General features: G+C 46.6%; 1 protein-coding gene across 6 annotated transcripts in view; it reads left to right on the top strand.

The window, feature by feature from the left end:
* The window catches only part of LOC100744292 (PDZ and LIM domain protein Zasp), a 26,367-nt gene extending 3,004 nt beyond the window's left edge, over positions 1-23,363 (top strand). The window contains exons 2-17 of one of the 6 annotated variants that reach the window (XM_024366642.2): positions 7,880-8,031; positions 8,116-8,287; positions 8,373-8,509; positions 8,585-8,685; positions 9,630-9,852; positions 11,235-11,420; positions 11,511-11,610; positions 11,886-12,032; positions 12,628-12,681; positions 13,480-13,606; positions 14,141-14,185; positions 19,802-19,952; positions 20,605-20,791; positions 20,877-20,997; positions 21,089-21,204; positions 21,314-23,363. In XM_024366642.2, the coding sequence (XP_024222410.1) occupies positions 7,880-8,031; positions 8,116-8,287; positions 8,373-8,509; positions 8,585-8,685; positions 9,630-9,852; positions 11,235-11,420; positions 11,511-11,610; positions 11,886-12,032; positions 12,628-12,681; positions 13,480-13,606; positions 14,141-14,185; positions 19,802-19,952; positions 20,605-20,791; positions 20,877-20,997; positions 21,089-21,204; positions 21,314-21,391 (2,097 nt within the window). In that variant the 3' untranslated portion in view covers positions 21,392-23,363. Of the gene's footprint in view, positions 1-7,879; positions 8,032-8,115; positions 8,288-8,372; positions 8,510-8,584; positions 8,686-9,025; positions 9,189-9,629; positions 9,853-11,234; positions 11,421-11,510; positions 11,611-11,885; positions 12,033-12,627; positions 12,682-13,479; positions 13,607-14,140; positions 14,186-16,168; positions 19,953-20,604; positions 20,792-20,876; positions 20,998-21,088; positions 21,205-21,313 lie in introns of all 6 variants that reach the window. The other 5 variants (XM_012383872.3, XM_024366643.2, XM_012383870.3 and 2 more) reach the window with 5 other exon arrangements.
* The last annotated feature ends 117 nt before the right edge of the window (positions 23,364-23,480 follow it).

Raw genomic sequence — 23,480 nt, 5'->3', positions numbered from 1 at the left:
AACGACGAAGACGAAGGCAACGACGACGACGATGTCGTCGACGGCTTCGTGCTTCCTGGACCGCGTTGGTCACCGCGAAAATAAATTTTTCGTCGGAGGGAGCGATCTTGTGTCGATCGATAAAAATACCAATCGTCGACGTAGCACGTGCGTCTCCTGCTTGTTCGCTCGAGAAAAAGGGGAGACTAAACGACAGAAGTGTCGGGCGCGATTCACGCGGGACAGAAACGCTCTTATCGACGAGCCGCGACTACGTGAAACTCGAAACGTGCTCGTACGCGTGTAATCTTTTCACTCTGACGAACGATACAGGCGTACGTTTCGTCCGCGAAATTGACAAGCGAGCTCCGATGTTTCGAAATAAAGAAATCCTTTCGTACATTTTGGCTAAATAACCGCGAGATTCCTCCGACAACGACTAATTTTACATACATAACATACGTAACATCACAAACATAGACGGAGGTTTCGGTCTCGTAATCTGCGACCAACAGCTGCGCGTATTTGCGCGCGAGTTGCCGCGATTCCGCGGCGACGCGGTCGGTGCAACGTGGGCGCGTTGTTATGCGATATTTCGTTGGCGACCGATGCGTACGAGTCGCATTATCGTACCGAGGAAGGACTCGACATAAATTTCTCGTGTCATTAGCCGATTATAGTGTCACGTCCATAACGCGTTTTATTAACGTTCTTTCTCTTACCGTATCGTTGTAACAACTTTTAATTACAAATCGAGATAACGAGTACAAAGAACATACGCGCATCGTTCAGGGGATAGGCGATATAACTTCTTATCATTCGCACGGTGGTGGCTCGCTTCGGCGGGGATTACGTTCGATTCGTTCTAGCCTCGTGTCGTTTGCAAACGGCGGTCGAACGCGTCGTCGCGCCCACTCGACAAGGCTAGAAACTCGAACGAAAGGAAAAGATACCTTCGACTGCGGGATAATCGTGCGATCGTCTTTAAGGAACGGTTCGACGATAATTGTCCATGTCTGTAATAATACGTTTGCGCAACGATAAAATCGATAACTTAACTACTATGGTCGTTAAACGCGCGGCTACGACATATTATTTTTCCAGTGGTTTCGTATGTTCAAGGTAAAGAGTACGACAATAATATCGCGCAACGATTGGCGTTAACAGGTAGCCCAGGCACGGACAAAAATATCTTTGCATATTGCCTATCCGAGGAAGGCACTTCCTTCCGATAAAGGTTAACACACGAATGTGGCAATAGCTGGGCTTTTGCCAGCCGCGTGGGAAGAAAGCGATTTACAGAATTCGCCGCTGAAAAATGAAGTACCGTGGCATCGCGAAACCAACACGAAGCAAATTATGCATCGTCCCGACTAAACATAGAAGCAAATCTTCGTAAATACATTTGGCAAGAACCGCTTGGAGAACGGGGCTGTAGAGAACGAGAAAAATAAACGAAGAAATGGGAATGGAGGGAAAAATGGAGTGAAAGAAAAAGAGGGACGGGGCGGGGGTGGGGAGTGCAGGGGAGGAAAGGGGAACGGCACTGTATCGAGAACAGCGATATTTTTGCTGTTCGATTTTCGTCATTATCGAAAATAAGCCGTCGCGTCGAGTCACCGTTCGTGAATTCTGTTTATGTCTACGAGGCCCGGCTTCGTGCTTAACTCCGTGTTGCACACGGTAAAGAGAACGTAATCGTTGCGCGGCAAAAGTTGTACGGCCGATTTGTTTACGAGCGATGGCAGAAACAGCGGGGTGCAAACCGCGAATTCGAAGCTGGCGCAGGATGTCGCCAGCTGCCTCGCACCGGCTGCAACCTCGTAATTCCGACGAGCGATAGAAAAAGACACGTAAGAGTTTCCGGCTTTCCACGAAGCCCGCATTCGACGAGATTTGTTCCTCGAAGCTGGGATCAAACCCGAGAAAATAGATCGCCGTACGATCTACCATGCGTAGGGAGAGACGGAGGAAGAGAGCGAACGGCTGTACCAAGATTTGCGAGTATCGGGATCGTAATAAAATGATTTAACGTCTTTCGGAACGAAAACCGTGCTCGAGACTGATATCTGCTTGATAAATCATCATCCGTACACAACGAAGAACTCTGGCATCGTCGTAGCTCTCGTCTAAAGCTTGGCAACCGCTGACTACCTGGCAACAATCGCACCCAACGTTGTTTACCGACCTGCTCGTTATCAGCTCGAATAAACTATTCGATTATCTTCGTTGCTGACCAGCTATCGTACTCGATAGTATCTGAACTATTTGCGTGATTACGTAATTCGTGAAAGCACGTTGACCGAAGTTCTTGCTTTCGTGGACCCGAGAAGGCAGAGCGAAATTATCGCTGAAAAATAAATGCTTTAAACTTGGCACAATTGCCGAGAAGATTCAGGGGTCGTGCTCCTCTCGTAAGATGTCAAGAACTCGCAGATAATATTATCTTGGGTTTTTAAACGGTACATCGATCGACAGACTATCCAAGTCCTTTTTATCCTTCTACAAACATTCGAGAAGATTGACATTTTTTTAAAGACGAGGTCGCCGTCGTGGAGGAAAATCCGTGCAAGTTCGTGGGAGTTTTGGCCCGGATTTTCTGGAGATACAGATTCTCGGAGATGTAGAAATCCGTTGCACACGGTACGAAAATACATTTGGCCCATGGACGGGAAACGTCGGCGAGGTTGTCGATATGACAATCGATGTGACATACGGTATTTTCGCAATTCGAACCGCCGCACCGTCCTTTCGTACGCATCGGGAAACGATCTTCGGACAAATTTATATCAACGCGTTTAAAATACGTACGGCTTTTTAATCGTCGGATCGCCCACTCGCCGAGCAACCAGACTTGCTCGCTATACGTTATTCCTTTTACGCGTAAATGCAAATGCAGCCAAGGACACGGGCGCGTAATCGTTAAGTTTGCGATAAAAATACTCGAAACTACTCATCCGCGAATTCTTTTACGGGCTTGCAAACGTTTCTCTTTCTTTTTCAACCTTCTTCGAGACGGCATTGGTAAAAAAAAATTATACGTCCTTTTGTAGAACGATCGTTGGTATTGAAATGTCGTTGGTCGACGAGTCACGTAACGGAAGGACGTTCGCGGAAGCCCGAAGATGCGACACGAAATTTTTTTTCCAATCGGAGCTTCTCTTTCCGGTGGTCGATCGTTGGTCCGCCGGTGCAAAGAGAATTGCTGCGGAGGCCGAAAGGAAGCCCGGCCCGTGGATATTAATAGAGACCGAGGCCCGGTGGCGGACGCCACAGACGAGCTTACACCCGTGGATATAAAAATATCGCTTTTATTTCTTACTGCGCACCCCTCCTCCCAATTCCTCGACTTTTTTACCGTTTTCACGACGCCATGGCGTTCTTTTATCTCGTACGATTATTGGCACGACGAGTCGCGTGTGCCCTCCTCTCGTCTTGCCACCGTCTTTTCCCCCTGATTTCTATCGGCTCATTTTCACTGGCGCGTTTCTTTTCACGCTTCCTGTATTCTGAAAATTACCTATCGTTACACGCAACGTCGTATGTACGATCGTTAATTAGCCACAGTTCTGGAGGTAGGCGCGTAATTGGGATATCGTTCGTAACGATCGTCGAAGTCTTTCTTAGAAACGACACGTGAAAGAAAGAGGAACTTCTCGGATATCGCGTAATATAGGATTTTTTCTTTTCCTGTATTGTTCGCGAGACAAATGAGGAAAGCCAGACAAGGCAGAGTGAAATTGTATCTCGATGACGAAGTCGAAGATTTAGGAACGCCATCGTAAATGCCGATTCGATTTCGGGAATGAAGAGACACAGTGGGAGGCAGTTGTGGGAAATTTGCCAAAAGTCAGACCAGAAATCAGTCTTCTGCCGTATGTTTGTCTCTTCTAGAGTAGCACCTCTTGAATTCGTGGGTAATACGACACCCTCGCCGTCGTGATCGCATCGCTATTACGACATCATCGAACTTGAGATTCGCTTGAGAAACGTTTTTCATAGCAGCTGGTGGAACTGTAATCCGTCCGAGAAAAATGCTGTTGCATCGAGAAACATCGCACGTTGCGCGAGTCTATTTCCGCGTTTGAAAATAGCACGCGTCATATCGCTACTTGTATGTCATTGGAGTTCCAAATGCGAACGTCGAATGGAAAACGTAGACGTTGCCGCGATAATCCTAATCGACTACACGCGCTCCTCCGTCGCTTTCTTTATCAACCGACGAAGAAGCGAGGTGAGCTCATTCCGAGTGCTCGCTTCGCGTCATCGACGAGAGAGACTGGCGCATCTTGCGTTCGATTATTCGAGTCGTCGACTCTATGCCGACGATTCTCTCGAGCAGCATCTAACAAGGATCCTTTGTGGCTGACGTTGACGCTCTTCCGGCTCGAGTGTGTCATCGAGCCTAATCACGAGCACCTCCGAGAATCGAATCCACTTTCACGCATACATTGCACTCCGTTTCCTGGTTGCCTTATCGAAACGCGTAATCACTTACTCACCGTTCCGAGAAGACGTCTACGTCTCGTCGCTGTTGTTGTAACGTTGTCGTCGCTTCGTCGCGATTACAGCAAATACGAAGAAGGCGATGAAACGAAGGAAAAGCGAGCGTTCGCTTGGCAGATCAAAATGTATCAACGCGTTTCGACACGGTCGACCGTTTTGCATTACTAAAAATCGTAGAACCTCGGTCTCTAGAGACACGGACGTCATCGATATTCAGCCTTCCGTAGAAGGAGGTTTACGACTCGGCTACACGCGAACGATACACTCGTCTAGACTCGTTTGCTTGGATACGTACGTACGTACGTATGTATGTTGTTACATCTTGCGCGCGAATAGCATCGTGCAGTTTGTTCGAAAAGATAAGGCCAGATCGAACGTAGGCCGATAATTTCGGCCTGACGTCACTATCTATTTCTTCTGCTTTACCTTAGGACAACAGAGGCTACCGTTGACTTTGCCTGTTCCCGCGGCCGCAAACCATTCCGACCTATGTATGCAGCAATATATAATTAGAGTGGCGCGAGTATTCGCGAATGTGGCAGATAAGTTTATCGGTCTATGCGTCACGACTATGTGGACGAAGTCGCGAGAAACGGGATGATACGATATAATCGAAAACGTTGGACGAACGCGATGGCTTCCGAACGTTTCCAAGTTCCCGCGTCGAGATTCTCGAATACAAAGAATATCTTTGAAATTCCACGCTTGCATTCTACATGGACGAACGCTGAGAGTCGCGTTTCACCGGTAATTCTAATAGAATTCCGCGACCTCTCTCTCTCTTTTCGTCGTATTTTTACACGCTGTTCCATTAGCAGAACGATTTGTACTGTTATTCGATCGCAATGAAATTCATAACGGGCACGACGTTAAAATAGCGAAATAAGAACGAGACGAAGACGCGAAAGTATCGGTGACTTATTTCCATCGAGCGCGTTCCCTTTCATTTGGTCCGATTAAAACCGGTGTCACTGACCGAGGCCCGTTCCCTGTCCACGTTTTTCGAGAGTATTGCACGTATGAACGAGCCTTAAGTCCTCAAAGTGAGAGAAAGAAAAAAGAACAGAAATGCATTCCAGCATGGAAGGTAGGATGGATCCGTCTCTGATAACCCGCCCATTGGAATGCGTACCTCGTACACCTTGGCGTATTCTCGCTCTCGGTTCCGCTGCATTCAAGTGCATCTACTTGCATCGTCACACATATTTTCGGGATATATTTTTAGATACGTCGTTATTAATAATACGTTCAGTAGCTCCGTAGCTACTAAAGTCACGGATGTTCGTCACAAATACGCGACCCGCGTACTTCGTAACGAGTACGCTTTCGTTCAAGATCACGATACGACGTGTATTAACAGTTTAGCGAGTTTCACTTTCTATCCCGAAGGAAAATAAACCTAGCAGCGTCGATTCGATTCTACGAAATACGCGTCGACGCTCGATGTAGAGGGAAGCTCGCGTCATTTTCCATTGAACACGCCTCCCGGCCGGTTAATTACGAAATTAGTATACCCCATTACGAGGCGGTCAGGCCAGCAGAGGCAAAGTATACTTTATCCAAAATTGTCAGACGCTATTATTACCCAAAGCATGCGCTGCGGCCCGAGTTGGTGTACGCTCGGAACACGTATGTCCGCGCGTACTCGTTCATTCATCGCGGTTCACGCGGTGGCAGGAGCGTTCGTAGAATGAATACACGGCCTGGGCTCCGATATGTCATACGTATAAGACTATGCTGCATCTTGATGCATTCTAACTGTTGGTTCGGCCTGCTGCTCGAGTATACGTACAAATAAGAGGCGTATGTGTTCGGGGCCTATTTTTAAACCGGTCCGAGACTATTTTTAGAGACAGGCTTTCACGGTGCCCACCGAGCTTAACCCTGACTTACGTCCACGTCCTACGTTTTCGTGCACCTAGGGACAGAGAAGAACGCCACGAGTTCCTTGACCATTAACCGCGTCTGGCGAATCGGTATCGTTTTTGCTCTGCGGTCTTCTTGCCAGTGTTCACGGAACGCGAAACACCGATGATTCCCCACCCTCGTTCGAACAGCCACGCTGTTGATAATAACGTGCACAGCAAACGTATCCAACTATTACGGCAACAACGATGACGCAACTTCGCATTCCTATTTCTGGAGGCAGACGTGCAAATCGAACAACTCACCCTCTGCCCTGATTTCGTCTTCGTGACGCGAGCTTAAGTACGAAGCCCACACGGCTGATCGTTAAAAACCTCTTGCTCGAGAGCCTACGTGTGTGCGTAAGAATCGGGCCCATACTCTCTTCAACCACTGGAAAAATTATTCGTAGCTCGACAGACTGGAAATAAAAGGAACGTGGCAGCGTGGAAAAAGTATCGTTCTCCGGTGTACGAGATCCGTTAATAAAAATAACGATAATAAATCAACGAACGTACGGGTTACTATTTATAGAAAGAACTAGGGCCTGGATCGGTCTGATGCGCGTCTATTAATTATATTCGATTCCGTCAGAACATCGAAGGAAGAAAGGAGAGACGACGAGAGCCGACTCTTTAACTGTAGGAGGCTCTCTTAATGAGCTTCTCGTTTCGTTTTCTTCCTCTCGAAAGTATCGATTACTCTTAATCGCTGGCCGAAAAGAGATCAAGCGTCTCGTTCAATGGGCAAAAGCAACGAGGCAAAGCGGATCGCGTATACTCTGCGCATACTGGTTACCAAATATATTAATAGCGTAATTAACTCGCAGCAAAATCACAGTTGAAAGAGTGTGCGAGGTGTTACGCGATAAATTACGATGATTTAAAGCGACTCATTGATCACGCAAGGTAATTCATTTCCTTAATCGCCGGGCGTCTGTTGAACTTGACTAAGGCGAAGAAAGATAAAACTGCGCGATGCATAAATAACGACGATTGGCAGTGTCGCGATTGGGCCGTTCGAACCTCTGGAAAGAATTCTTCACGAAGCGTACTTGGCGATTTCTTCGAGAACGTGCGGGCAGATCCGCGAGCGTGAAAGGACGATAATCAAGCATTTAAGCTTCGTGTACGATTAATGAACAGCAAGAAATAAACAGCAGGAGGGTTTTAGATCGAGCAAAAAACGTATTCTTAGACTTCAATAAGGCTCCCCCTGGTTTATCTTCGACGTTCCTGCTCGTGTTCTCAGCGAAACCTTCTTTTTTCGAACGTCCTCGCGTGAATGGATGCACAGTATCCGACATTCGAGGTGTAACGCATGCACTTAAATATAGCGGCTCGAGTCTTCCGAACGTCTCCTCGACAGAGAGGACAGAGTCTGCGTATCCCTGGAAAATGGGCCACGTATCGACCACTGATTCGTCGGAATTATCATTTTTAGAGAAAAACACGATATTCGTTTGTTGAGTAAACATCGTGCATTGCAGGTTAATACCGGATCGCCGGCGGAAGCGGCTGGTTTGAAGGCCGGCGATGCAGTTATCAGGGTCAATAACACGGAGATGTACAATCTGAGGCACAAGGACGCGCAGGATGTTATCGTGAGAGCTGGCAACAACTTCGAGTTGACCATACAGAGGTAGCAACAGACGCGACTGCGACTCGACCATTTTCCGACCGATCGGTTATTACCGTGAGTTTATCTCGTTACTGTCGTTCGCAGAGGCGGTAGTACCTGGAAACCACACGTGTCTCCGATAAGTTCGACCCTGCCGTCGCCATCGCCCACCGCAGGGCTTGGCAATATCGCTCCAGTTACGAAGACATCCTTGGCAGCCAAGAAACAAGATGGATCGCACATCGGAAGCGGTCACAACTTCAGTCCAAAGCCATTCGTTAGTGTCAATTGATTGAAGAAGCGGAGAATCTTCGGACGCAACGCCAAAAACCATCTAACGAACGTTTATTCGCGTGTTGCAGCTGAATGGAACGGGAGACGGTTCGATCAAATCTATAGTTAACAAACAGTACAACAGCCCTGTGGGTATATATAGCGAGGAGACTATCGCGGAAACTCTTTCGGCGCAAGCGGAAGTTCTAGCCGGTGGTGTGCTTGGGTAAGATCTTCTACGATAGAACGTAACCATTGCAGGAATAGTTTTGTTTACGGTAACAGAGCCGATTGTTTGCAGGGTGAACTTTAAAAAGAACGAGAAAAACTACAACGCGGAGAACAGCGAGGTATTCAAGATGGTTCAGGAAGCGGACAAAGAACCAAAGACGCCGGAACCCGGTTAGTAGTTAATCGCGTTTAGAAATTCGAATAGCAAAGAAACATACATCGACGCCTCTTAGATTCGTGGAATTCTGTCGAATTATCGAGAACGAATTCGAGTTTACTTCTGTCTTGTTATTAATAGTCGAACGTCTTATGCAAAACGAAGCTAAGAAAAATCTCTGGAGAGTCGTAACGTAAGTAAGCTAACGGTAGTGGAGCGCAAAGCGTGGAACAAACGTTTCTTAAAAGGAGCGTAACGCGCGATAAAGAGTCTCTCTCCAGTGATTTTTCGACTGGATCAGCTGGCTCCAGTTAGTCTGGTGCATGCCGGTACGATAACTTCTTTGCGAAATAGCGGAGCCAACTGCGCAGAGCGGCGTGATTACGCCGTCTTCGCCGGCCCTGGCAGGACTGAGGCCAGTCTCGGCACCCGAAACCAAGCAGCAGCAACCGTCGACGCCGCAATCAAGCCTTCCACCTGGACAGAACATTTGTGCCGAATGCGAGAGGCTCATCGTGTAAGTTCGCGCCGAGGCGCATCGTCCCCTCGGTCGTTACTTTATTTCTTTCAGACCGGAGACATCGAGAACGAGAAAGGAAATAGGACCGTGACGATTCTAATAGTTGCAGCGACCACGAAACCATTTCCTTTCGACGCACGAAAGAAGAGAGCGGCGCGGTTATGCTCCGATTTCTAACGTCGAATCGGATTTTCTGAACGATAATTCTCCGCCGTCTTAAATTGCAACTGGCAGCAGAAAATTCGTCCTCGTTATGTTATAAAGAGAGATCGTATCAGAAGTATCCGATACGATTTAGAAATTCGTTCACGCGCAGGATAAGAGATGACAGAGAATGTTCCCACGGAGAACAATTCGCTCGTTAGTTGTTCGCGGCTATTAGACAAATTTCTCGTATTGGTCGAGTCACAGTACGGTTTCTCTACTTCCATGTCGTAGTACCTCCGAGAACAGAGTTTTACTCGTCGGTGAGCCATGCCGTTGGCGGAAGGGCCACTTCGCCGAGATCACCCACGCCTCTATTTCATGCCCTGCACGGTATACCGGCCGTCAATTACAATGAAAGTCCGTCGTCGAAACGTCAAGTGCAACGACAGGAGTCCTCTTCTTCCTCCCCGGCGTCATCGGTTGTTCGTTGTAGCAACTGCGACCGAGTTCTCGTGTAACTACATATTTACGTGAAATCCTCTCTTCCCTTGCACGGTCGAAATGGGCCGGAGAATTTTAGCTTCTCGACGATATGTCGCTTCTATTAAGTGTCTCGCCCGTAAAAAAAAAAAGTAATGTCACGTATGTGGGTGTGGGTGGGAACGAGCTCGCGATTCCGTGATATTTTATACGATCATTCGTTCAAGTATTTTTGTAGCAGGACTTTTTGCTTCTTTCATTCTTTTTTGTATCTCGTTGCGAATCGTGACTCTCGTTCCTAACGTGACGTTCTTGGCCGGACAAAGAGTACGCAAAAATGATGGCCGCCTTGATTTTGCTCGATTGTCGTACGCTAGTATCATCCCGAAACGCTTTTCGACTAAGTAAGACGAGAATGTGCGTTTTCCGCGTTCGTCCATCGTAAATCGATGATCCGATATATATCGATGTTTGTAAACGTGCACGTTTTGTCGCTATGTATTTTGAATGGAAGCACAGAATCTGTCTCTCTCTCTCTCTCTCTCTATCTATCTATCTATCTATCTATCTATCTCTTTCTCTGTCGCCTCTATCGTCGTCAGTATCGCTCCTTGGAAAAAGGACGTATCTTTTTATTCGCGATTCTCATTACTCGGCGGAAAAGTGTGGAAATCATTGGCAATTGTGAGAGCTTCTCTTGCTTAATTTTCATGGGAATTGATTAGCAAGATTTACGTATGTCTGATCATTCTTCGACCACCATCGCATTTCTTCGACTTGTCATTAGCATTCTATGCGTTGTCTGACGAATTGTTCTGGTTACGTAGTCACCAGGATGGTATAAACTATGCTTTCGATGTTGTGACTTTTCTTTTTGTTTTTGAACGTGTTTTTTCCTTTTTTGTATAAATGTTGTGTTTTTTTGTACGTATTTTCAGTACTTTTTGTCAACATATCTTTTTTGCAAACCTCTTACGCCCTTTTTGAGAAATCGAACATCTTCTAAACGTTCCGGGAGTAACTTTCCCCGCGCTTTACGAACATTTCTCGTTGCGTCGTTCGATACGCATACATATTTTCAAGTATTTCGTACAATTTTTTCATCGAGTCAAGCACACGTTATTTTCTTGAAAGAGTATGCAAACGGATTAACTAAGACTCATTTCACATAACACGGCATCGCAACCACGAACAGACGTTAGTTTTTGAGAAACACCACGATACAACGTGACAATCCCTGTGTTCTCGGCCTCTCTCGTCGAGGTATCGAATCCCGCCCCCCTTTTTTTTTCTTTCCCTCTGAATATTTAGATGAAAAACTCGTGGCACATCCGACAACAATGCACTTTGCACCTATTAAAACGATCAAACGGATAAAGATATATCGTCACCTTAATCGGGCATTCTCTTCCGCAGGGGTGTGTTCGTAAGGATCAAGGATAAAAATCTTCACGTAGAGTGTTTCAAATGCTCCACCTGTGGCACCTCCCTGAAGAACGTCGGTTATTACAATATCAACAACAAACTGTACTGCGACATTCACGCGAAACTAGTCGCCAGGCAAAATGCACCTGCTGGCATGGTTCCAATTACCATACCACCGTAAGTATTATATCATAACGACACGAAACCTATGGAATAACGATGGAAATATGCGGAGAATTTGAATAAAGTGCCAATTAAATGTCACAGAGGCGGAAAGGCTCCTGCAAGCACGATTTCCGCTGCGCTCGCCAATGCACCGTTGTCTCCACCTTTGAGTAATCACGCATCATCGCCCCAACCATTCTCCGTAAGTATTTTTCGCCTAATCGCGTCCTCGTATCCACGTTTTTCCTTTCTCCTACGTGCCTCCTATATAGTTTCGAAATATCGCATCCAATTTTGCTTGTCGCGCTCGCAAATGACACCGGGTTGATCGTTTGTTCGCTTCGATCTTGCCTGATATCTCGGAGCATCGTTCTTTCCAATCGACTTGATTTTATCGAATTTCAAAGAATCTAGGAAAACAACAGTTTTAAGACGATAACACGTGTGGTGTTTGCTTGGCACTAATTGCTTTTCCAGGCTTACAACCGTACGAGTCCCGATTACGGATTCCCGAATTCTCAGCTATCGTCCCCGAATAGGAACGGCTGCATCAGCAACGACAACTGCCACTGGGAATCGAAAACGTTTACGAGCACGATCACCATTCAGACCGGTTGTACAGAGGTTAGGCAATACCGGTGATTTTTATCCGACAGTAAGACCGTCGTTAAATCTCCGACATTTTCCCGAGATGTTACCCAAACGTTCTCCGATGCGAACGACGATTCATCGAGTCGCGATCGGCATCGTCGATCGCGGTTTCGTCGTCGACGAATTCAACGATACTTGGACATCCGAGAGATCTTGTCTCTGAGTTAAATTCGAAAGTAAACAGTCGTTCGAAAGACGCGGCGAACGAAGCCAAGAAGGAATACGTATCGATATAAAAAACCAGATCGAGCGAAATAGAAACAAGAAAACACAGTCAATGTTCGGCGAGAAAAGAGATATGAATCACTCGGATGATATTCATCGTTGTGATATTCGACCTGATCGTCCTTCCGATGCGCTGTGATGTACTTGCCGATAGTAAACGCAAGAATAGGTTTTGTCAGTCGAAAATCTGAATTATTCGCGTCGGCGACGATTATTTCGAAGCTGTGACTAATTAGCCTGGCGCGACTACGAGTGTGCGTGTTGCCTCGACTCTGCCACGAATCTCTCCCCTTTTTAATTGCCACTTCCACGTGACATGGTTCTGTCGTTTTATGTATTACAGCCCACCCGCCTTGGCACTTCGCCCGTCAATCCACCCAGTTTCCGATCAGTGCAGGTAATGTCCCAACGCGACTCGTCTTAAACGTCTCACACTCGAAACCTTACGCTCGGTAAGGTACGTCCTTAGCGATCCGATGAAAATCACGCTGTCCGCGGTGCCGCTGCTTTGAATACCAGATATGTTCTCCAGAGAAGTACGTCGAAAAGTTTAAACGCAAAGAAAAAGAAAGAAAAAGAAGGTCGACGAAATCCTTCGCTGTGTGATTCGAGCATGGAGAATATATCGCGAACGTTGTGCTTGAATTCGTAACTTTCCGTTGAGTTCGTGATTTAGTGCGCGAAAGGGTAACGTCGCTGACACCATGCTTTCACTCAAAGTTGTCGCTTTTTTCAGAGAACGATGCCAGCGTGTGGAGAAAATTTCACTACGATCGCGATGCTGCGCGATTGCTGAGATAAGACCGTGTATATTCTGTTCTTTTTTTCTTCTTTTTTTTTTCTTCTATTGTGTGTCGATGCAACGTGATGTCAAGGCAGCGGCGAATATAATTGTTATCAGTGTTCGTCGTTCGTTTCTGACGCTAATCGAAATTCTCGACTCGTTACGTAGACGCTAGTTTATTAAACGTAGCAATATGCATCGCATTTGTCATGTTGTTTGCCACGACGCCTCACTAATCTCACATCTAACGAAATTCTACGTGTACCTTCGTTGTTATTTGTTGAAATGCAAAACGTCATTGTCCGTTAATTGTTCCGATCACACAACCATATTGTTAATCGTATCGTTGTACTATGATCGTGCTTTGATCGAACGAGAACGATAAATAATCGAGTATCTTCTATCATGCAGGCTCCAGCATCGAACAATTTAATTGGTCCTAAACCCTTCGGAGGATCGAGTACTACTATATCGTCACCACCGCTAGCGAATACAGGAAATAGCACTCTACCACGACCTCAGAGTCAGACTGTGACCGGTAAGTTTCTTTCTTCGTAATACATCGCGGTTAGACTCGCGTTGAAGAATCACGAGGGAAAAGTGACCACGAGAATCGTCGAGATCGCCGTTTAGACGTACGTGAAATCGTTCTTCCATCTTACGACTTGTCATTACATAATTGACGATCGCGTTATGTAACTGCGTCCCTCGTTAAAACGGAAAGAGATCTATAAAAAGGATAAGACGAAAGAGATAAAAGTTGAGCTCCTTCTCCGTAGTAGCATGATTTTAGAAGTACCTCTGCTTTTCGCCTCGACTGTTACGTGCATGAAATTCCGCGTCGCGACGCCAGCATTCTAGCGATAATTACGACAGGCACGCCAGAGCCATGTCAACCCGGAACGCTAGCAGGAAACAAAAGCGGAAATTGCGGTCGTATAAATTACCGATGACAAGCTCGACTTTCTCGTTTGGTATCTGGAGGAACGATCTCTGGTCGATCGGTGTAATCCTAATGGCGGGACCCGCCTATTATCCTTGGCCTCACTGTGTCTTCGATTGTTGCAAATAGGTCTCTTCTCGGTACTACCAAAGCCAAAAAATGTGCCCTTCAGAGGTACGACGATTAGATCCAAATCCTCTGACCGAGTTTCTAGCTTTGGCTAATATGCCCCATTTGGCTTGTGTCCCTCGCATTATCTTTTTTTTCCGTCTCTCTCTCTCTCTCTTTCTCTCTCTCTCTATCTCTATCTATCTATCTATCTATCTCTATCTATCTATCTATCTATCTATCTATCTATCTATCTGTTACTATTCGCAACTCCGTTCATTGAAACGCGTTCACGACGATCGACGGATCATTCGAACTATTTGCCGTCACGTTTCTGTCGTTTGCAAGCTCTCTGTCGAACTTTGCTTTCATCCGCTCGTCGTTTTCACGACGTCGACGACGATTTCTGAGGGCTGCGACATTTCATTCTACATCGCGAGACATTCTCGACGATCACGGTCGTCAGAGTGACACGTTTATTTGAACTTCGATCGAGATCGTGGTGGGTCCTATGGAGCAACGACGATGCAGGCTGATCGGAAAGAAAACTGGGACGACTGAATTCGAGACCTAAATAGCGTATAAATGAGTCAAGTCTGTTTCGATAGAAAGATCTTACGTAACGATGAAGAGACTTCGATAGAGACTACTATGTGTTATTTTTCGCGATGGTATCTCCTCTGTATAAATACTTTTTATTTTTTTCTTATACTACTCGCACGTACGATATTGATAGCGAACGATATTCTATACGAGCGAAAAGAATGGCTTAGAAATCGGAAATCGAATTGGTACTTCGATTAAAAGTCATACTCCGTTCATGCTCCTCCAGACATAATTTTTTCTTTTCTTATCTTTTTTCAGCCGGTCCATCTTTCAACCCGAAACCCAGACCTTTCTCCCTCACATTCGCATGAGTCGGTAGCTCTCAGCTACGCCGTCGTCGTCTTCGTGCTGACAGCCGAATCGAACAGTCCAATTCTATGCAAATAACTATTTACGTTCGATGCTCGCGATTCTTCTTTAATCTCGAATACAACGATTCGAAACGGGATTAGAATTTGTTCAACGTTCACCAATTGTTCGGTTCTCTGTTTTATCGTTCGAAAGAATCGGTGATTTCGAAATTAAAAAGATCGTGACTCGAGCCGTGTATTATCGTCGACAAATGATTTTCTCGTAAAGTGTTGAGAACTTACTGCGATTGCGAAATAAAGCGATAGTTAAGCCGAACAAGCGTTCTTCGCTCGATACATGTTGTTCCCTTTACCACTTCATGTCACACACATACATATTACGATACATAGACGTATACACACGTACACGCATCTTCAAGATCCTCCAAAGTACCGTTGATTAACTACATTTTTTCCTAGCTTCGCATCGACTCCTTCGAGGTGCACTCAAGGTCGAGATGCTAACCCACAGCGCTCGAAATTCGTGTTCCCTTTTTTTTTTACGATCGTCTAGAGATGCGATTGATCTTCGAATCTGTAGATCGTTCAATGACAGAGTGTTCGACTGGCGAATGATTTTGGAGAAGTGCGTCTGCTCACTCGTAACGCTTAATTAACGCGTTGATCAATCGCTTTAATCACGAGCTTTGGTTTTTCATCGCTTGAACGCAGCCAGCCGATCACGAAAATGTGTAACTTCCTGATCCTGGCTATCGTTCGTTATCTTTTTTCATTCTTAAGCTGCGCTTCTTTTTATTTAGCATCCTGGACGTGCCCGCGATCCAGTAGCCCATTATCTTTTCAGTTAAATATTCGATGATCGTCAACATGAACTTGCTTTACGATAAAAGGATCACGGGCACGTATCGGTCAATGTGCTTCTTACTCACAGCTGATTTCTTTGTTTTTCTTTCGTTCTTTCTAACACGCCCCAAAACTCCCACCTACCGCCTATGTTATCAAACGCGTGTGTCAAACGTTTTGTGTGCCTCGTGCAATCTGATTTCCGTTTGCTCGCTTCCGACCGTGCACCCGGCAAAATTCCATCGATCTCCCTCCTGCGGAACGATCCCGTGAAACATCATGATCCCAGAAAGCTCGACGGAAACCCACGAAAAGTCCTACTATTACGAGATCGTCGAGGACACCAAGACCGAATACCGTCCCAGCTCTGTAAAATCGAAAAGCCTGACCTGGCCGCCCCCAAAGCCGATCGAAGATATTACTTATCCCACTGCCAGTCCTTTGTACATCGATCCTAATCCTGCCCTCGATCGAAGAAGTAGACAAGCGGTAAAAGAAAAGAAAGCCTGCATCGAGGCCTGCGAGAGGGCGCTGACAAGGAAGAGAGACGAAAGCACAGATAGGGAGGTGGAGAGAGTCACGAAACAGTGCTATCGCTTCGAGGAAGAACCGATGGATCGAGTCAGTTGTCCAGGTCCAGCGTATAGAAAGGTGGAGCTGGTGGAGACCACCGGCAAACAGTCGAGAGGCGAGGTAACATCGAGACCAGGCTCGACCGACGGTGTCAGGAGATCTCTGACGCCTACCAGAATCGTTCAGCCTATACCAAAACCATGGACAGCCACCGTTACGACAGGCAGCAATCTGTACGAGCAGACTTACAGCGGGGTCGAGCCTCCCAAAGTGTGCAAGAAGTTCCATCAGAAGGAAATCTGTCAGGAGGAAAGGATATGCGAGAGGAATCAACCATTTCGGGAAGAGCATCGTTCGTACCGCGCGGAAATTTGTAGACGCGAACAGACTATCTGCGAGAAGCCGCCGCTGCCGACACAACACGCGGTAAAGCAAGAAGAAGCGAAGGAGGAGACGACCGAGATCGACAAGCAGGTGATAGACTTGAGACCGGCGGACGAGATCGAAGACGAAGGCACCGTAGGAATCAAAGGAGAACACGACTTCATAACGGAGACGTCGGAAGAAGATGTCGATGGAATGCACGTGAAGACGAAAATGACTTTAGAGAAAACTGTCGAACCGTCACCGATGCGAACCGATACTCCGATGGTGGAGGAACCTAGGGAGGAGTCCAGAGAGGAAACAACGGAGGAAGAAACGGTGGAAAAGGAAGAAGAAACTTACACGAGAAGGACCACCACTCAGGTGGAAAGAGACGTCGAGGACGCTGAAGAAAAGACGGTCGTTGAGTCTGCCGAAGTGGTCACCTCTGCCGTGGATGTGCAGCAAATGGTAGAGAAAGCGAAACAGGAAGAGGAGGAGAGAAAGCGGGAGGAGGAGGAGGAGGAGAGACGTAGGCAGGAAGAGGAAGAAAGGAGGAGACGAGAGGAGGAGGAAGAAAGAAGGAGACGGCGAGAGGAAGAGGAGCGAAAACGACAGGAGGAAGAAGAACGAAGCAGACACGTGACTTTCGAGGAGGGTGAGGAAGAAGTGGAAGAAGTTCGAGAACAACCTCTGGGAAGGACGGTCGTTCGCGAGGAAAGAGTGACGGAAGCCGACAGCGACACTCCCGGACGCAAGAAGCTCATCAAAGAGACTTACGAGGAGATCACGGAGGAAGTGTTGGTTCAAGAACGCGTCAGAAGAAGATGCATCGAAGATGAGCGCAAGAAGAGTTTAAGAGAACAGGTACAGGTCCACAAAAGTCTGAGGGATCAACAAGCGCCGAGGGATCGACGCGTATGCTCCAAGTATCCTCCGGCTCAGGAAATCATGGAAACGAATAAAAAACGCGTCCAATTTATGAAGCAGACTGATACAGGCCCGAAACCGATACCTCATTCTGCCCTTCAGAATTCGACTCCTAAAGAGTGGAAGTCTGAAATGGTGAACGCTCTAACGACCGCACCTGATCGACCATACACGCCTCTCAATACGTCTTCCAGCAGCGTAAAGGAAGTGTACACGGAGGAAACTATATACTTGGACCATAGGTGTCGACCTAAACCGCCCAAGAAAGAACTTCGACCGATTTCTCCGTTTCAGGAAGCACTCACGATCGCTCCGGAACGACCGTACACGCCTCTTAGTCGCGAGATCGGACCCGAGGACCAGAAAATCGCCAGTCGTTCTCAGACACCCTCGCTTTACCCGGACGGAAGCGCTCATTGTCCTCCCGCTGATATCTTATACGGCGAGGGAAGAAGCAGCCGAACGGAACCTCCGCCTAAACCGTGCACTCCTCGACCTTTGCCTACTCCTCCGCCTGATTTTCGTCTGAGAGATACTTCCCCATCTCCGGTGAGATCGCGACCTCAGACGCCGAGTAGCAAAGTTATAACCGCTTCTCTGAAGAAACCAGACACTATTCCGTCGTATCAAAGAAATTTAGTGGCCATGAGAAGAGGTGCGGTTGAAAGTCACACGTATGTGCCGAGCAGAACTCCGACTCCAACTCCAGGAAGGTCTAAATCGCCTGCTCAAGGACCTCCGGAACCTCCTCCTTGTTACGTGAAGGCTCACGCACCCAGAATCAGAGAAGATCCTCCACCTACGAAGCGAAGTTCGATACATTTCCCTACTAAAAAGAGCGTGTCTTATAAAGTAGACGAGGACACCGACGACGGGCATAGACACGCCGAGTACGCCGCTTCCAAGACCGTAGACTTCGACGAAAAACGCACCGACGATCCAGGCAAAGAACCCACGGACGCGGTTCATGCTCAGTATCAAGAGAAACGGTACATGACCAGCGAGGAAACGAGCGAGGAGAAGAAATCGGTGGTGAAGAGATCGCTCGAAGTCACCGAAGATTTCGAGAGATGCGAGAGAAGAGTTCCAGCTCGGCCTTTGCCAGAGAGAACAGAACCACGAGAGAAACCACCTAAAGGCGTATGTGCCATTAGCAGAACGAGTTCCTCCAAACCTTCGCTGCTCTGTCCCATGGTCTCGAAAACGGAAACGAGCTCCGCTGTTCAGCCAGTTTACAGCAGCTCGACGGAAGTGCGTCACGTTAGTTACGGAACTCCAGCATCGAAACCCTGTCCAGACACCGGTGTAACGGTATTACCTTGCAAAGCTCACTCCGATCAAGGTACCAAAGCAGGCGTGGTAGTTGTACCGTGCGAAGGACCGAATACCTCTTGCCAAAAATCAGGCGTATGCGTGGTCCCAACTGCCGATCGCTCGGGAGTGTGCGTTTCGCCTTGCTTTGGCATGAAAACTGGAACCTGTGGCCAACCATCTGGTCGCTGCGGCCGAGAATCTGCCTGCGAGATCGATATTCCAAACTGTCCAGAGAGCGGAATCTGCGTGTCACCGTGTCCCGATGGATCCGTTTGCGTGGCACCCTGCTCCAAACCTGGTCTACCTTCATCGAGGGCAAAGCTTCCTTTCCCGCAGATCCCTCTACCCTACGAGGACACTTCCACTGTCTGCTCTCAGAATAAAAACTCCTTCCAGCCTATCCACAAGCCTCGCACTAATTTGAGTGGGCAGCTCGCACGACTGACTGCCAAAACTGGCCAGAACGTTCCCACCGTGCAATTGTACAAGCCCGAAGCTCAGAGCCAAAGCCAAAAGCAAAGCTGCAGCGAGACTAAGAGTTATTGCTGCACAACCCAAAGCTATTGTCGTTCCACCGAAACCCGTTGCCAGTCAGGTGATCAATGTTCGATTAACAACCGTTGTCAAACCGGAAATCAATGTGGAACCCAAAATTACTGTCAGGACGGTATCCATTGTGAACCCTCTAGTAATACCCACAGTTTAGTAGACCCACCAAATTTGTCATCCCACCCGGATCTAGGTACCGGAGTCGGTGGTCTCGGTGGTGCCGGGTCGAAGAGCGGAACTTTCGCTGGTAGCAGCGCGCCAAAGCGAGGAAGGGGCATCCTAAATCAAGCAACTGGACCGGGATCACGATTGCCCCTGTGCGCCTATTGCAACTCTTACGTCAGGTACTCCCCCTTTGTTGTTAGGTGTTCCGTTTGTTGTTTTTTTTTTCAGTGTTTGCCGCATCCCCCTTTTATATTTTCTGTTCTCCGTCATCGAACGACGACGGTTGAGTCGCTTTTCTAGTTCCTCGTGTTTTAAATACCGATCCATCGACATGCGCTTGGGAAGGGACTATCTGACTGATGATGTTTTTAAACACTTTGTTGGACAGAGTTTGGCTACACCTTCATTGTGTACAAATTTGATCCGATCCTCTTATCAGGAGATACCGTTAGATTAGAAAGTCGGTGATGTTTGCTTGTAAATACCAAAGAACGTCTGCAGTGCGTTACAATTTACGAGTATTGTTTGACAAAACTTGTTTTGTTTGGTTGTCTAATAATAACTTTAATTCGTTATCCTGTTCTGACGTGATTAACAATGTTCACTTGTTTGCACGATGTTAACAGCTAACGAAGAAAATACTAATCACAAGTCAAATGGTCTCGTCGTAAAACCAGTGTGCTGTAAAAACGACAAAGAGTGCATAAGGTTCGTAAAATAGTTGTCTTACGGGCAATCGTTCTTTGCTGTGCTACGTCTTGCTTCTTTCGTATCAAAATACTAGCTTCCATCAGCGGCTTGGAAAAATGTGTAATCATCGCGATTATTTAGGGGACCATTCATCACCGCTTTGGGACAAATTTGGTGCCCCGATCATTTCGTCTGCGTAAACACCCAATGTCGTCGACCTCTTCAAGATATCGGCTTTGTAGAAGAAAAGGGCCAACTCTATTGCGAATACTGCTTCGAACGTTTCATCGCCCCATCTTGCAACAGATGCAACAACAAGATCAAAGGCGTAAGTTTTTCGCAAAAGCTGTTTAAATTTGTATAACGTTAGCTTCGAAACTCATCGGTTTATCCGTTTATGGTTATGACTCTAGGACTGCCTGAACGCAATTGGAAAACATTTCCACCCTGAATGCTTCAAATGTTCCTATTGTGGCAAGCTGTTTGGCAACAGTCAGTTCTTCCTCGAAGAAGGATTGCCCTACTGCGAAGCTGGTTGGTTAAATGTTCTCAATTCTTCACTTAAAGGGCCAACTTGAAAGCAAACACGTTAAAAAATTGAATTTCCTTTTACGTTATTGCGCAGATTGGAACGAATTGTTCACGACGAAATGTTTCGCGTGTGGATTCCCAGTCGAAGCTGGAGATCGCTGGGTGGAGGCCCTGAACAATAATTACCATAGCCAGTGTTTCAACTGCACGGTACGCAATTAGTGCGAGAATGCTTCTCGAAATAAACCGATCGATCTCTAGAGGAGAAAGTTAAAGAAACGTATTTTAATCGTTAACGGTGTGTATCTGTGTGTTACAGATGTGTAAGAAGAATCTGGAGGGCCAAAGTTTCTACGCGAAAGGCGGTCGTCCGTTCTGCAAAAATCACGCACGTTAAAACGATTGATTCTTCCGTTCTAACGCACGAGGAAAAAAAAGGGGAGCGTGGAAAGAAAGGAGGAAGGGGGCGGGGGCGTTGGAAAAACAAATAGGAGAAACGAAAAATATTACAAAGAAAACGCGTATCTTAGCTTTACGAGCACGTATTCTTTCTGCACAAATTATAATTTACCGTGATTACTTCTTGTTCTTGTTGTATGTTTTCGATCGACGACAACTAACCCAACGAATTGACGCTGATAAAACCGTCAAATAACCGTAGGACGATTTGCGAATATATTTATTTACGAACGAATCTAATTCTATCGATTAATTGCAATTTCCCTGATATTCGAATATCTTCCGCTGCTTAGAGTAGCAGGACACCTCGAAGTCGGCAAAGTCGATCGAAAATTAGAAACAGTGTCCTTCGTACTTCGAGGATCGCAGTCCCAGAACGATCACGTTCCTCGAATTGCCGTGATCGGCCGCGCTCGTGCTCACTTACGATAAATACTATTTACATGCGCCCATGTAACTACCTAAGTAATTATACCGACAATTACATATTCAGCTACGTTCGGCTAAAATGACAATTATCGCGTCGACGATTATCCATGCCATAAAGTCGTATCCTCGCGGCAAATAGTCGCGACTCGGTATCGAACCGACTTTATAGGCTGCTTGGTAATTAATTCCAGCGGGGAAAGGGGAAAAATCTTCGTCAGAAGCGAAATACAGTCGCGTAATTCGTGCAATTCGTGCTTCCGATTTCGCAGATTAGAGACTTGCTTGAACGAAAGTACAGAAGAAGAACTTCCTAAGAGGTCGTTGCGTCGGCAAAGTTCCTCGAGTTTCGCTGCCTCGACATTCCACGACTAATTGGTGGATCAAGCAGCCGTAAGATATCGATGAGACGCGAACTCCTTGTGCCTTGCGGTTTCGCTTGCGGCGAGTAATCACGTTTCCGTGGCGAACAGGTCTCGAATACCTCGTAAAATCGTTGCCGCAGAAAATTCTGCAACGATACAATAAACACGCCGACTTGGTCTCCTGCTCGAATCACGCAAAGGTCATCCAAGCAATTAGTATTACTGGCATTATCGCATATTTCGCATTACCAAGGTGTATCCAACACGAAAATGTCGGCTTAATCCTTTGAAGATTCGAAGAGGATTAGCTGTCGATGGAAATTGTGACAAGCAACCCTCTTGCGATCTAATTGCCAATGATTCAAAGTATGCGGAAGATAAAAGCTGCGATACGTTTGTCCCTGATTTCGGAAATTTTCCAATTTCGACAAATTTCTCGCGATTATTGGACTGTCTAAGTTGATCACTTCTTAATGTCAAATTTGAAATTCAACATCTAATAATATACGGATAGCTGACTGGTGATTCTGCGTCGTAAGTCACAACGAATATCTATGGCGTACGTGTGGATTACCAATGAACGATAGAGACACTTGTTAAAATCTCCATACATGCGAATTTCGCCGTAAATCATCCAGCGGAACTATGCCAGTCTGAAATCAGGCGATCGAGAACGAGCGAAATAACAGGCTCGATTTTCTTCCAGTCGTTTAGTCGGCCAATCGTTTCACCAAGAAGGTAGTTTTAATTTTGACGATTCACGTTCGCAAAGCTTGCGTAAAATCGAACAAACGATCAGACACGAGGAAAATACGCTTCTCGTTCTACTTGAATAGATTTTAGGTGTCTAAGTATCAGGATATGCGGCAAAATTCAAATACGAAGAAAAGATTGACTTCGAGAATCGAGAAATTCTCGCTTGATAGCAATTGCCATGTAATATTTTAGAAAAGGTTACCGATTTCTGTGCCATTATTACAGGCTCGTGTCGTATAGTAGCTACGATAAGATGATATATTAGGTAGCGAAGCTCGCAAATCGGAGGGAAACGTTTAAGCGTACACTGTTAATAATTTAGTGAGTAAGAACACGCGGTGTTCGCGCAATACGTTGCGTAAACGTGCAAGAAAAATACCGAGGAACCAATTCGATCGAAAGAATGTCCCTTCGATCCTGAAAAGCAATCCCAATGTTCGATGTTCGATCGTGATAGACCGATGCAATATCATAACGGGC

The sequence above is a fragment of the Bombus impatiens genome, unplaced genomic scaffold (genome assembly GCF_000188095.3).
Source record: "Bombus impatiens unplaced genomic scaffold, BIMP_2.2 scf_0225, whole genome shotgun sequence".
In the NCBI taxonomy this organism is placed as follows: Eukaryota; Metazoa; Arthropoda; class Insecta; order Hymenoptera; family Apidae; genus Bombus; species Bombus impatiens.
The sequence above is the reverse complement of the archived record's forward strand: the minus strand, read 5'-3'. Positions and strand labels throughout refer to the sequence as shown.